This window comes from Rhinopithecus roxellana, chromosome 4 (genome assembly GCF_007565055.1).
Source record: "Rhinopithecus roxellana isolate Shanxi Qingling chromosome 4, ASM756505v1, whole genome shotgun sequence".
NCBI classification, from domain to species: Eukaryota; Metazoa; Chordata; class Mammalia; order Primates; family Cercopithecidae; genus Rhinopithecus; species Rhinopithecus roxellana.
Window position 1 is genome coordinate 27,218,008 of NC_044552.1, and position 15,076 is coordinate 27,233,083.

Sequence of the window (15,076 nt, forward strand, 5' to 3'; positions counted from 1 at the left end):
ACAAGAGACTGTAATAAATAAAGGAACAAGACAAAGAGATAAAGAGAAAACAGCTGGGCTGGGGGGACCACTACCATCAAGACGCGGAGACCAGTAGTGGCCCCGAATGACTGAGCTCGCTGATATTTATTGTATACAAGACAAGGGGGCAGGGTAAGGAGGGTGAATCTTCTAAGTGATTGACAAGGTGAAGCAAGTCATGAGATTACAGGATAGGAGGCCCTTTCCTTTTAGGTAGCCGAAGCATAGAGGGAAGGCAGCATACGTCAGCGTTTTCTTCTCTGCACTTATAAGAAAGATTAAAGACTTTAAGACTTTCACTGTTTCTTCTGCTGCTATCTACTACGATCTTCAAAGAGGAACCAGGAGTACGGGAGGAGCATGAAAATGGACAAGGAGTGTGACTACCGAAGCACAGCACCACAGGGAGGTGTTTAGGCCTCCGGATGACTGTGGGCAGGCCTGGATAATATCCAGCCTTCCACAAGAAGCTGGTGGAGCAGAGTGTTCCCTGACTCCTCCAAAGAAAGGAGACTCCCTTTCATGGTCTGCTAAGTAACGGGTGTCTTCCCAGACACTGGCGTTACCGCTTGACCAAGGAGCCCTCAAGCGGCCCTTATGCAGACGTGTCAGAAGGCTCACCTCTTGCCTTCTAGATCACTTCTCACAATGTCCCTTCAGCACCTGACCCTATACCCACTGGTTATTCCTAGGTTATATTAGTAATGCAACAAAGAGTAATATTAAAAGCTAAAGATTAATAATGTTTATAATAATAATTGCCAATTGTCCATGATCATCTCTCTATCTAACTTGTCTTATGACTATTCTTATTCTAACTCTTTTCCTTATTATACTGAAACAGTTTGTGCCTTCAATTTCTTGCCTCGCACCAGGTAATCCTCCGCCTACAGCCAGTGTCTGGGGCTGGGAGCCAGAAGACCTGGGATCTGGAACTTGCTGTTCCTTAACTTATGTGACCTGGGCTGATCAGTTTCTCCTCCATGCCGCAGGGACAGTTTTCTCATCCACAGCTGAATGGGGGAGGGGGGTTGTTCACGGTCCTGTGGGGATTTCCCCAGTCTGTCATTCCCCTTCCCATGGTGCTCTGATCGTGGCCAAGCTGGTAGGTGCAGGTTTTGAGTCAGGCTCCTTGATAGTCACCTGCCCTACTTCTATCTAGCTCCCTTCCTCCTCCTTATCTAATCTTTCCAGACAGCACTGACCCGCCCTGCTGCCTTTCCCATGGCACCCACCAGGATTTCAAAGTCCACACTGGGTGGAATGGGGTAGAATGGGATGCAGCTGTGTTCCTCTCCTACCTCAGATCAAGGTCTTGGGGTGTAGACCCTGTGGGCATTTCAGGGACTATGCACTCCTGCAACCCTAGAGCAAGCTGTCAACCAGCTCCTCTCCAGAGAGCCCAGAACAGCCCTGCCTGCCCACAGGCCTCCAGCCAGGACCCTTTCCTTGTAGTCCCATCCTCTGGCTCCTTCTGCTGTTCAGACTGGTCTTGTGCCTCCCAGTGGATGGAAGGCGCACTGTAGGGACTGTCCTCTGGGCTCCTGAGCCTCTGCTGGGCTGGTCCTGAATGGAGGGGAGAAGGGGACACACAGGTGTAGACAGGGCTCCTGTCCTCTGCACTCAGCATGGTCGCAGGAGATCCCGGAGGGTGGGGACCACACCCAGCACATAGTAGGCTCGTAGTGAGGTTTGTTGAGTAGATGGAGACCTGGGTTGTGTCTGTGCCATTCTCTGACCAGCTGTGTGGCTCAGGGGTTCCATCCACTCTGTGGGCCTCACACTGGACTGTGGTAAGAACGCAATGAGATACTGGATGTAAAAATGATTGATAAACTATAGAGTCGCGCGATAGAGGGGCAGTTTTTCTGTGATCTTGGCTGGGGTACCATTGGCCTCTAGATGAGGAGCGATGTCGGTGGTGGGCGTAGGTGGGCGTGGGCAGGGAACCACGCGGGAACCTCAGCTTGGCCTTGAGATGGCAGGAGTGGGATGGGGTGTCATCCTAGTAGAGTCTGGACAGTGAGATCGGTGGGCTGGTAGAGGGTGGAAACAGGCCTTTTCCGGGGCCTGTGGGTGGAGGGACCTTGTGGGGAGGCGTTGGGGAGAGGGGTGAAGCGACACGGCCACTTCCCCTGTAGAGCGCGGGCTCTGGTTTCAGCGCCAGATGCGCACTCAGCAGGGCACCTGTGGTCCGGCTAGTTTGATAAACACAGGTGCCCGCCATAAGGAAGAGTCGGGGTGGGGCGCTAAGGCCAGCGACGTCGGTGCCAGCAGGTGGGGAGGGGTCCCCCGGGGCCGCCCTCCGCGGGCAGACGAGCCGGGGAGAGCAGGAAAGCGCGGGCGCAACTGCATATCACCTGCCCCGCCCCCGGGCGCGTCTGGCGGAGGCGCGGGGTCCTGGCAGCGGCCCACAGTCGGAGGCAGGCCGGGGCGAGGCCGCGCTGGCCCTCCCTTGGCAGCTGCGGCGCGTCGGGGGAGACGGCTGCACGTGGGGCGGCGAGTTTCGCTTCGCCGCCGGGGCGGGGGCGGGGGCGGGGCCGGGGCCGGGGCCGGGGCCGGACGCCCGGAGCTCGCGGGCAGGGCCAGGGCAGGGGCCCGAGCGCCGGGGGGCGGGGCGGGCGCGGGGCGGGGCCAGGGCGGCCAGACCGAAGCTCTCCCGAGCCGCGCGGACTCAGAACCGCCCCCACCACGCAGTGATGGAGAGGTCTTGGCCTCGCCCGGTGAAGCTCCCTCTCCATCAAAACTTACCTAACTTGTGTCGCGGCCCTCGGGCCTCCCTCTGGCCCCAGGTCTCCCGACAGCTCATCTGATAAGAGCTTTCTTGCTTATCTGTTAATGACTTCACTCGACGCTCCCTCCCGTCCCCTCTCGCCCCGCTCTCGCCGGAGATCACCTTCATGGGATCCCTCAGGCCTAATGAGTATGCACAGAGACACGGGTGAGGGGCGCTTGGGGGCACGGTGGGACCCTGCAAACATCTGCCCAGGGCCAGCTTCTTTATTTACACACACCAGGTGGGGGCTGCGCTAAACACCAGCTGGAGAATAAAACAAGGAAGGCAAGGTGGCAAGGTGCCACCCCTTGGAGGTTCTTGGGGGACACAGAAAGGAGCCTAGCATTCCCAGATGATGCCTGTTTTGCTGGTCCTGGCGGACCCAGGAGAAAATGCCCAAGGTCCCATCGCCTGCTTCCCAAGTCCTCACTCCTGACCAACCCGCCCTGCTTTCCCTAGCCCTGCCCAGGGCTTGCTTTTCTGCTCCAGTCCCTTCCACAGAAAATTCTCGTCTGCTCAGCTGCACATCTGGGATGTTTTCTTTCCCAGCCTTGTTTGAATTCCCCTCCGGAGTCCGTGCTCCCCTCCTGACCGGTCCCTGCCTTCTCTAAGTGGCTTTTGTTTGCACTCCTTGCTTTGTGGACCGCCGGGCCCTGGGATGGGGAGGGGCCGAGTTGGAGAAGCGGGGCTTCAGAAGCCATGTCTCAGAAGCTGTGCCAGCGTAGGCTCGGACAGATGGACATCCACCTAATGACCAGGTGGGCTTGCCCAGAGGGGTGAGGAAAAACACTTTGGCCCCCAAATTTGCGTGTCTTTCCTGCATGTGTGACCCAGACAAGGAGTTCCCAGGAGAGGCGTGGAGGGGTCAGGGATGAGGATGGGTTTTTTTCCTCAGACAGGGACCCTCTGAGGAGGGGGACTCTGCGGCCTCTTCCTCTTCCCCCCTCTACAAGGCCCTGTGTGCTGGTCAAGATGGAGGCGGTGGGGACTGCCGCCAGCCTCTCTTCAGCTGCACAACTTCGATGCTGCCCTGTGGCTCCATCACCCTTGGTCAATGCTTTCTTCCTCTCACCATCAAAATTCATCCATCCTGTGTCCCCTCCCTTCAGGGCTTTGCTAAGAGACAACCAGCAAATCTGATTCACTAATATCTCACAGGAAATTCTATGAATTATTCAAGGCTCTGAGCAGCTCCTGCTTCTCCGACACCTTCTCTGATTGGCGAAGCAGTGACTTCTCACTTCCCTGAATTCAGACAAAACCCACGACTGGTACCACCAGTTGGCTCTAATACATATTCTTTTTATTATTTATCTTCTGAGTATGTGATTTGTCTTCCCGATGAGATTTTAAACTCCCTGAGGCAGGGACCTTGTCTTTTGCTTCTTGTGTACTTTACTGCACAGCTCGTAAAATGAATTAATTAACTCGGTATGCGTTTTGTGTGTGCCCTCTCTGCACCAGGCAGTGGTCTGGGTGCTGAGGATATGGCAGGGAGCAAAACAGACATGTTTGTGCCCTCACAGAACTTACATTCCGTGGGGTCAGGGTAAGGGATAGTAAACAAAATAAGTAAACTAGCTAGCCATCCAGGTGGTGATAAAGGCTGTGGATAACAATTACATAGGGAGGGGCATACCGAGTGTGGCAGGAAGCAGTTGGCAATTTTTAATAAAAATGGGAGCGAGGGTCTCCGTGGGAACAGGCTTGTTTGAACCCAGATCTGAAGGAGGTGAGGATCCTGGAGGTAGAGTGTTCTGGGCAGAGGAAAAGCCAGTGCCCAGTCCCCTCAGGGCTTTGAGGAGCCTGGAGGGGGCTCCAGGGCTGGAGTAGAGGGGTGAGGGGAAGGGGGATGGGGAGGAGATACAATCAGAGAGGTGAGGGGGTGAACCATGTGGGTCTTTCAGGCCATGTAAGTTCTTTGGTTTTATTCTGAGATGGGTGGTTCTGGAGTGTTCTGAGTGGAGTGCTGGCCTGATTTGACTTACCTTTTAAAGGGATCCCTTGGCTGGGGGCGGTGGCTCATGCCTGAAATCCCAGCAGTTTGGGAGGCCAATGCAGGCAGATCACCTGAGGTCGGGATTTTGAGACCAGCCTGGCCAAGATGGCGAAACCCCGTCTCTATGAAAAAAAAAACAATTTGCTGGGCATGGTGGCAGGCGCCTATAATCCCAGCTACTTGGGAAGCTGAGGCAGGAGAGCTGCTTGAACCTTGGAGGCGGAGGTTGCAGTGAGCCAAGATCACACCACTGCACTCCAGCCTGGGTGACAGAGTAAGACTCCGTCTCAAAAAAATAAAAAATTAAAGAGATCCCCCTGCTTCTGTGTGGGAAATATGCTGAAGGGAGTGAAGGGGGAACCCAGGAGACCAATGAGGAGGTAGTTACTGAAATCCAGGTGAGAGCTGGTGGGAGCCTGGATAATGTGGTGGTAAAAGTGACAAGAAGAGGTCCAATTCTGTACCTGATTGTGTATTTTGAAGATGCAGCCCACAGGATTTCCTGACAGGTTAGGTGTGAGGTGTGAGTGGAAGGGAGGAGCCAAGGAAAGGTCCAAGGTTTTTGGACCAAGCAGTTGGAAGGATGGAGTTGCCATCAACTGAGATGGGGAGGACCTCTGGAGGAGCATGTTCCATTGGGAGGCCAGGAGCTCAGCTTGCATAGACTGCGTTTGCGATGCCTGTGGACATCCAAGTAGAGATGTCTCGACTAGGCAGTTAGATCTCCGAGGCTGGAGTTCGTGGGAGGCGAATGCTGGAGTTCTCAGTGAATGTATTGGAGGTGCTTTTAAGTTCATGAGTGTGGTCAAGATGCCCAACGATGCGAGTGCAGATGGAGAAGGGAAGAGGGCCAGAGACTAAGCAGGTGCTGGAGGTGGGGAGAGGAAAGGAGACAGACTCTCGGGATACCACCTGGATGTCCTCCAGTTCAATTCAATTCTGACACTATCTACCTGGAGTCAGTGTCAGATTCCACAGGTGGAAAGCTCAGTCCCCCAAGACTAACGTCATCTCAGGCACCAGTCGCAAGTCTGGGCCTCTGGTGCTTCTGACCAAACAGCCGTAAATCAGGGGTTCCCATAACCTCCTCTTTATGTTTAATAATTTGCTAGAATGGCTCACAGAACTCAGAAAGACAACCAGATGGAAGAGTTTAATATGGAGCAGGAGATACAGAGCTTCCAGGCTCTCTCCAGGGGTGACCCCCTCCCAGTACCCCCTTGTGTTCACCAGCCCAGCTCTCTGAACCTGGTTTTTTGTTTGTTTGTTTGTTTTAACGGAGTTTTGCTCTGTTGCCCAGGCTGGAGTGCAGTGGCTCGATCTCAGCTCACTGCAACCTCTGCCTCCCGGGTTTAAGCAATTCTCCTGCATCAGCCTCCTGAGTAGCTGGGGTTAGAGGCGTGTGCCACCACACCCAGCTAATTTTTTTTTTTTTTTAGACGGAGTTTTGCTCTGTTGCCCAGGCTGGAGTGTAGTGGCTTGATATCGGCTCACTGCAACCTCTGCCTCCCAGGTTCAAGTGATTCTCTTGCCTCAGCCTCCCGAGTAGCTGGGGTTACAGGCGTGCACCACCACACCCAGCTAATTTTTATTTATTCATTTATTTATTTTTAGAAGAGACAGGGTTTCGCCATGTTGGCCAGGTTGGTCTTGAACTCCTGACCTCAGGTCATTAACCTGCCTCGGTCTCCCAAAGTGCTAGGATTATAGGTGTGAGCCACTGGTGCCTGGCTCCTTTTGGGTTTTTACAGAGGCTGCCTTACATAGGCATGTTTTCTGTTTTGTTTTGTTTTTGTTGAGACGGAGTCTTGCTTTTTCGCCCAGGCTGAAGTGCAAGCGTGTTTTCGGGTCACTGCAACCTCTGTCTCCCGGGTTCAAGTGATTCTCCTGCCTCAGCCTCCTGTGTAGCTGGGATTGTAGGCATGCGCCACCATGCCCAGCTAATTTTTGTATTTTTAGTAGAGATGGGGTTTCACCATGTTGGTCAGGCTGGTCTTGGACTCCTGACTTCATGATCCACCGGCCTCGGCCTCCCAAAGTGCTGGGATTACAGGCATGAGCCACTGTGCCCGGCCACATAGGCATGATTGATTAAACCATTGGCCATTGGTGGTTAACCTAACCTTCAGCGGCTCTCTCCTTCCAGGGGGAGGTTGTGATGGGGGTGGGGCTGAAAATGGGAACCCTCAAATTACGTGGTTATTCCCCTGGCAGCCCCATCCTCAGGGGCTTTCCAAGAATCACCTCATTAACATAAAACCAGGTGTGGTTGAAAGAAGCTTGGAATGAACAAAATTCATGCCATTTCATCTTTATTGCTTCCGATCTATTTCAGGAACTAGAAACAAAAATCTCAACGTTGTAACTCTTCTTGCCCTTATCACTTAGGAAGTTACAAGGGCTTTTTTTTTTTTTTTTTTTTTTATTGAGACGGAGTCTCGCTCTGTCACTCAGGCTGGAGTGCAGTGGCCGGATCTCAGCTCACTGCAAGCTCCGCCTCCCGGGTTTACGCCATTCTCCTGCCTCAGCCTCCCGAGTAGCTGGGACTACAGGCGCCCGCCACCTCGCCCGGCTAGTTTTTTGTATTTTTAGTAGAGACGGGGTTTCACCATATTAGCCAGGATGGTCTCGATCTCCTGACCTTGTGATCCGCCCGTCTCGGCCTCCCAAAGTGCTGGGATTACAGGCTTGAGCCACCGCGCCCGGCCGTTACAAGGGCTTTAGGAGCTCTAGCCAGGAACTGGGATGAAGACCAAATATATATTTCTTATTGTATCATAACACTTTGCATTGTGCGAGGTGCTAATCATTCCAAAGAAAACACATAGGGGCTCCATTCTGAAGGAACTCACAGGTAGACACAGCAAGTCAAGAAGTGGGGAGAGACACTGCCAGGACCAGGTGCTGGAACATGAAGGAGGGAGGCCCACAGGCACTGGCCAAGGAAGGCTTTGCAGAGTAGGAGAGCAGAGCTGAGGGTGGAAGGATGGAGTTTTGCTAGGCCTGTGGTTTCAGGGTGCAATGAATATTAAGGGTGCAATGAATATTAAGGCATTGCAGGCTGCCAGGACTGCCTCTGGAGAGATGAGAGCTCCGGGGACCTTGGGATCAACTGGAGGTTTAGTACAGTTGGGGCAAGGAAATAGTGAGGCCAGCTAGGGAGTAAGTAGAGGTCAGATCACAAAAGACCTTGTTAGGCTGGGCGTGGTGGCTCACACCTGTAACCCCAGCACTTGGGAGGCTGTGGCGGGTGGATCACAAGGTCAGGAGTTTGAGACCAGCCTGGCCAAGATGGTGAAACCCTGTCTCTACTAAAAATGCAAAAATTAGCCAGGCATGGTGGTGGGTGCCTGTAATCCAAGCTACTCATTAGACTGAGGCAGGAGAATCGCTTGAACCCGGGGGGCAGAGGTTGCAGTGAGCCAAGATCACGCCACCGCACTCCAGCCTGGTCGACAGAGTGAGACTGTGTCTCGAAAAAGAAAACAGAAAAGACCTTCTTAACCAACCCAGGGAGGGGAGGTACAGAAGGAGCATGGGCTTTGAAATCAGCTGTGTGAGTTTAGGCACGTTATTTAATGTTCAGATTTGATTTTCTTCTCAGTAAAATGGCACTAAAAACAAGCCCCTTGCTGGAAAGTTGGTGAGAATTCAGAGGTAACAGGCATGGGGTTGTTGAGACAGAGTTGTCCTTTGACACGGTGGGTGAGCAGCATCACTTTATCTTAGAGGCTGGAGTGGCATTGACAGATTTTAAATGCAGGAAGGGTGGCTGGATGGGTAGATGGATGGATGATGGGTGGATGGATGGGTGCATGGGTGGGTGGATGAATAGATGGATGATGGGGGACTGGGTAGATGGATGGGTGGAGGGATGAGTGGATGGGTGGATAGATGAATGAGTAAATGAATGCCCTCAGGAAATGCGAGATTAACGCCAGCATGGCTATAAGAAGGAGATTGTCCTAGAGTGAACCAAAGGGGAGACTATGAAATGAGGCCTGACTGAGACTGGGAAGGCGTGAGACTCATCATCCTTCCTTGGAGACCTAAAGACTCATGCAGCTAGTTTGGTGTCTCCTATGCTTCTCTCATCTGTCTGTCTCTGGTCTCTCTCTAGCTTCTGTTTCTCATCCATTTTATCTTTCTGACTCTCTTTGTCTCTCTCCCTTCCACTCCTCTATGCTTTTGTTTTTCTCCTCCTCTCCTGCCCCCTTCACCCACTGCCCGTTCCCATCAGGGCAGCAGTGTCTCAGGGCTGGGACAGGAGATACACTTGCAGCATGTGACAGTCCTGACTGGCGGCAGAGTACCCCCAGTACAGCTGCAGCTCCAGTCAGGGGGTTGGGGTGGGCTGGGTGTGCTTCTGTGTTCTTCCTGGGGTTCTCCCCACCCCCAAGAGACACCTTGCCTTTCAACAGTGATGCCAGGAAAGAATGACTTGATGGTGGGGAGCTTGTTAGAGATGGAGGAATTATCTTAGGGGCTCACTGGTGCCTGGCATGCTCTGCTCTAAGGGAGGGATGCTGTGGGAGATAGGTCTCTTCTCTCCTGCTGACCGAGCTGCCTTGTCCCCCAGGCTGGTGGATGACCGCTGTGTGGTGGAGCCTGCGGCCGGGGACCTGGACAACCCTCCTAAGAAGTTCCGAGGTAAGACCTCCGCTTCCTCGGCCCCCGCCCGTCCCAGGCTGCAGGGTCCTGGACCTACGACTAAATTTATTCAACTGCATTCAGCCCCAGCGGCTGGATTAGATGTGGCGCTGCCCTGCAGACCTCACTCTGCTGTCGGTGGAATCCCCCTTGGCTTGCACTGCTGCCATCTTGGCACAGACACGCCATTCCCTTCATTTTCCAGGGCCACACCCCACTTCTCAGGGCCACACCCACTTCTCAGGGCCACACCCACTTCTGGCCAGGGGCCCATTCTCCCCCCCTCCAAAATCCCCACAGCTGCAGGGCTTTCTTTGTGTGACTGGGTGTTTCCTAAGGGAATGGGTGGAAAAGAGAATTGTCTTAGGCTTTAGGAGACCCTGCTGACAGCCCTTCCCTGTGCCGCAGTTCCTCATCTGCATGGTAAGAGATTTGGACCCCAGAACTCTTCTGACCCTGGCTGTGTCCTCAGCCCGGTCCTGTGTGTGAGTCCTGCCCTGTAGGAGGCTCTAATAACAAAGCCCCTCGGTGGGAAGTTGGTGAGAATTCACCATGGGCAAGTGACTTTGTTCGTGGGGCCTTCTCCTGTGTGGTCAGTGGGCTCCTCGGGCCACGCAGCAGGCTGAGGACCTTTGTGGGGATTAAACAATATCCTGGCTGTCATTATGCCGAGCCAGAGTGAGGTGCTATTGTTGTGCTTGCCTGTGAGGGCTGAGACCGACCGACAGTCAGACAGACAGGTCCTGGGTGTGGTGGGCATGATGGGAACAGGCAGCAACACGCTGGGCCTGCTGCCACCAAGTCTGCCCACGTGGCTGCTCCTCTGGGGAGAGCTTAGCTGGGATTGTCCTCGAGGGAGATGCTGGAGGGGGATTGGGATTTAAGACAATCTGGCGGCATCCTAGGCTGGCTGGCTGCCGGGGGCTTGCCTATCGCTTGGAACCTACAGAGGGGCCCCCGATCTGCAATTCTGTTCCTGCTTCCATCACAGGGCTCTGAATAGGGGCTTTTGGCTGGTGGACGAGCCTCACCACCATAAGGCCCCTTTGCCCTACACCATTGGCCCCTGCTGCCTCTCCACCTCATCCTCTCCCCCTTGCCCCTCCCACTTCCCTGCAACCACACCAGCCTCCCTGCCATTCCTCCTAGTCACCAGACACACTCCTGCCTCCACATCTTTGCTGTTCCCTCTGCTCTGAACATTCTTTCTCCAAATATCCACGCAGCCCAGATGCTCAGCGGCTTTAGGTCTCACGTCTTCAGCGAGGCCTTCCCAGACCATTCAATACAAAATCATACCACTGGCCCCACCTCCCTTCCCTGCTTTCTTTTTCTCTGTAGCGTGAATCTGCCGTGCTCACTGTATTTTATTTATTTGTGTTTGCCATTTTTCTGCCCCGCTAGAATGTCAGTTCCACCAGGGGAGGCATTTCTGTGTTGTTGTTGTTTGCTGTTTTACCTGCAGTGTCTGCCACATGGTGGGTCCCCGAGCACATTTGAGGAATCAATGCATGCATGGGGCCCCTCCCCAGCGTCCTCTTGCCCTGCCCCTCACTCAGGCCTGGCTGCTCCATGTTTTGTTGTTGTGACCCACCCAGAATTCCCCCAGTGGAGCCCAGGCTCTGTGGGTTTCCTGTGCTCACTTGGAGGCACAGCTCTGACCTCTCCTATCCCAGTTCCCTGAAGGACGGATGGGTAGAGACAGGAGGAGGCTGCAAATGGAGGGTGGATTGCGATCTAGTAGCAGGATTTAGTCTAGTTCTTGGAAGGAACTTAGTGATAGAGAGAGAGAGAGAGAGGTGAGGGTCCCATGGGTGGGCTCTGCCAGGACCGGAAGGGGAAGGTTTGCATGTATGTCGAGGTGTGTGTGGGCAGCTGTGTGGTGTGACAGGCTGGTGACAGGGACGTGGGTGTGACCGAGGAAGACTTGCCCTAGGCTTCTAGTGGACAGAGTTTGGGGCCAATTTTTGACAACAACAAGGCCACTTAGCAGAACAAATGCTCCTTTGACTTCTTGCCCTCCTCCACCCTCATCGCGCCTTCTCCCTCCCTCCTCCCCCAGGCCTCCATCTCTTCTCCATTTTCCCAAAGTCTGTGAGTGGGCTCCCTCCCCCCGCCATACCTGGGTGTGGTCCCATAGCCTCGCTGGGTCCATCCAGCAAAATGATGTGGAAGAGAAAGGTTCAGACCCCATCTCCTTCCCCCTCTTCTCTGCCCAAGCTCCTGGTTCCTTGGTGTCTTGGTGAGGTGGGTAGAGGGCCCTCTGGACTCCCTATGGCCCTGTTGGGACCTGAATAGAGCTGACCTTCTGGGACAGAGCCAGGCCTCCGTACACTCTGTGGCTGGCGAGTACAAGTTGGGGCATTACAGTGTGGGACGAGAGACACGGACTATAGCCTCTTCAGTTTTGACACTGGAGCCCAGAAAAGACAAAGATGGGGCTTGGCCTCAAGCCGGGAGTCCTGGCTTTCACTGTTTCCACTGGCCCTTGAGGGTGGGACCCAGCAAGGGGGTGGGGTTATGACAGGCGTTTTGGAAGTTGGCTGGTGGTCATCAGAAATGGCCTTGTCCTGAAGACTCCTAGAAGTTCTGCCTCCTAACATCTTGGGGTGAGCCTGGCCATTGCTGGGACTCCCAGCTCCCTGCCCGACTCCCTGCCAGCTCTCCTTTCACTTGCTGACCCTGGAGGCTGAGCTCGCAAAGCCCCCACCACTCCCACCTTGGGAAGGAACCCCTGCATGGCTCTTTGCTTGTGGCTTTAGCTCCAGCCACCTTCGAAGACACCCTAAGCCCCAACATGTTCAGGGAATTATTTCCAGAGCTGATGAGGCCCTGGGAGGCCCAGGCTGCTGATGCCCTGGTATGTGTGGCACCCACGCTAGGCCAGCCCTTGAACTCTGCCTGGCTGTAAGGTTTTAGGCTGTGGCTGCAGTGAGTCCCGAGCTGCTGACTGGGCTGAGCCTGGGGCACATTCCCTCTCCTAGCCCTTTTTCCTTCTCTTCCTCCTCCTGTTGGGGCAAGGGACTGGGTAGCCCCTGTCTCCAAGTCTACCTCAGGGAAGCTCAGAACCTGCACCCCCAGCCTGAGTGCCCCCAAGACAAGTGTGTGGGGGCAGGTGTCAGGGAGGAGAGTGATGAGGTGGCCGCTCTCCATTTGCATGCTGGATGCCCCCTTCCTCAGCCTACGCCTCCTCTCTACCTGTCCATGCTCCAAGCCCGGTTTATTGTTACTGTGATTAAGACATATTTCAAGTCTATGGCCGGGTGCGGTGGCTCAAGCCTGTAATCCCAGCACTTTGGGAGGCCGAGGCGGGCGGATCACGAGGTCAGGAGATCGAGACCATCCTGGCTAACATGGTGAAACCCCGTCTCTACTGAAAAAAAAAAAATACAAAAAAAAAAAAAAAAAAATACATATTTCAAGTCTATACAATAGTAAAGAGAAAAATAGGGCCAGGTGCTGTGGCTCACGCCTGTAATCCCAGCACTTGGGAGGCTGAGGCAGGCTGGTCACGAGGTCCAGAGTTCGAGACCAGCCTGGCTAACATGGTGAAACCCTGTCTCTACTAAGAACACAAAAATTAGCTGGGCATGGTGGTACGTGCCTGTAAGCCCAGCTACTTGGTAAACTGAGGCAGGAGAATTGCTTGAACCCAAGAAGCAGATGTTGCAGTGAGCTGAGATCGTGCCACTGCACTCCAGCCTGGGTAACAGAGCAAGACTCTGTCTCAGGGAAAAAAAAAGAAAGAGAAAAATAACACACACCCCATGCACCCACTGCTGAGCTTTGTCAAATCCTTTTTGCTACATTTATTTCAGATCTTTTTACTTTTTTTTTTTTTTTTAAGTAGAGATGGGGGTTCCACCTTGTTGTCCAGGCTGGTCTTGAACACCTCACCTCAGGCAATCCATCCGTCTCGGCCTTCCAAAGTGCTGGGATTACAGGCGTGAGCCACTGTGCCTGGCCCAGATCTTTTTACTTTTAAAGAATTAACACAGCTGTAGCCGAAGCCCGCTACATCTTCCTCCCTTCCCCTTCCTTTCCTGCCTTCTCCAGAGGTAAACACTTGTCAGAAATTGGTGTGCATCATTCAAGGACCTTTTTTATTTTTATTTTTTACTCATGCCTAACACAAGGCTTTGACCAGGGGTCTGTTTTAATGCTTTTGCTGTTAATGCATAGGGATGTAACTGTGCACAATACAGGGTTTTTGTTTTGATTTATTTATTTATTTATTTATTTATTTATTTTTATTTGAGATTGAGTCTCGCTCTGTCACCCAGGCTAGAGCGCAATGGTGCGATCTTGGCTCACTGCAACCTCTTCCTCCCGAGTTGAAGTGATTCTCCCACCTCAGCCTCCCAAGTAGCTGCGATTATAGGCGCCTGCCACCATACCCAGCTAATTTTTTATTTTTAGTAGAGACAGGGTTTCACCATGTTGGCCAGGCTGGTCTTGAACACCTGACCTCAGGTGATCCACGCACCTTGGCCTCCCAAAGTATTGGGATTACAGGTGTGAACCACTGCCACCTGGCTGAGTTTTTATATTTTTTTAAACCCCATATATTAAAGGTAGTTTTCTGACAAATCCTTTTGCACTTTTAAAATTCTATACTGATTCCTGGCCGGGCACAGTGACTCACACCTATAATCCCAGCACTTTGGGAGGCCAAGGCAGGTGGATCACCTGAGGTCAGGAGTTCGAGACCTGCCTGGCCAACATCGTGAACCCCCCCCCCCCCGCCCCGTCTCTACTGAAAATACAAAATTAGCTGGGTGTGGTGGTGGGCATCTATAATCCCAGCTACTCAGGAGGCTGAGGCAGGAGAGTTGCCTGAACCCGGGAGGCGGAGGTTGCAGTGAGCCGAGATCCCGCCACTGCACTCCAGCCTGGGTGACACAGGGAGACGCTGTCTCAAACAAACAAACAAACAAATTAAAATAAAAATAAATTCTGTACTGTTTTGAGAGTTATTGGAGTTGATACACACAGCTGTAGTTCATGTGTTTAATTGCAATGTTGCATTCCATTGGGTGATAAACGGAATCCCTTCATTGCTCCTGTTGATGGACTTTCAACTCATTTCCAGCTTTTGGCAATTGCCTGCGATGCTGCAGTGAACCTCCTTAAGTTCGTGTGCTCGGGTTCCTCTGGTGTGTTCTGAGTGGGGGGATTACTAGGTGAGAGGGATGCACCTCCATGGCATGAGAAGTGACCCTGTGGCAACTGTGCAGGCAGCTCCCTTCGCTCTGCCCACTTCCTTGCCACACTTGTTCTTGTCCCACTTAAATTTCTTCCAGCCTGCTGAATGTGAAATGGCATCTTACTGTGGTTTAGTTTGCATTTCTCTGACTACTAGTGAGGCTGAGCATCTTTTCATAAGTTTTTTGGTCACTGAAAATGTACTTTTTTGTTTGTTTGTTTTTTTCGTTTTTTGAGATGAAGTCTCACTCTGTCACCCAGGCTGGAGTACAATGGCACGATCTCGGCTCACTGCAACCTCTACCTCCCGGATTCAAGCAATTCTCCAGCCTCAGCCTCCTGAGTAGCTGGGACTACAGATACGCGCCACCACACCCAGCTAATTTTTGTATTTTTAGTAGAGACAGGGTTTCACTATATTGGTC

The 15,076-nt window shown here is 53.1% G+C and overlaps 1 protein-coding gene across 1 annotated transcript in view; it reads left to right on the forward strand.

Annotated features, from left to right (window-relative positions):
• The window catches only part of ITPR3 (inositol 1,4,5-trisphosphate receptor type 3), a 76,207-nt gene that overhangs the window by 10,612 nt on the left and 50,519 nt on the right, over nt 1-15,076 (forward strand). Inside the window, exon 2 of the mRNA XM_010359109.2 lies at nt 9,376-9,446. Coding sequence (XP_010357411.1) covers nt 9,376-9,446 — 71 coding nt within the window. The remainder of the gene's footprint in view (nt 1-9,375; nt 9,447-15,076) is intronic.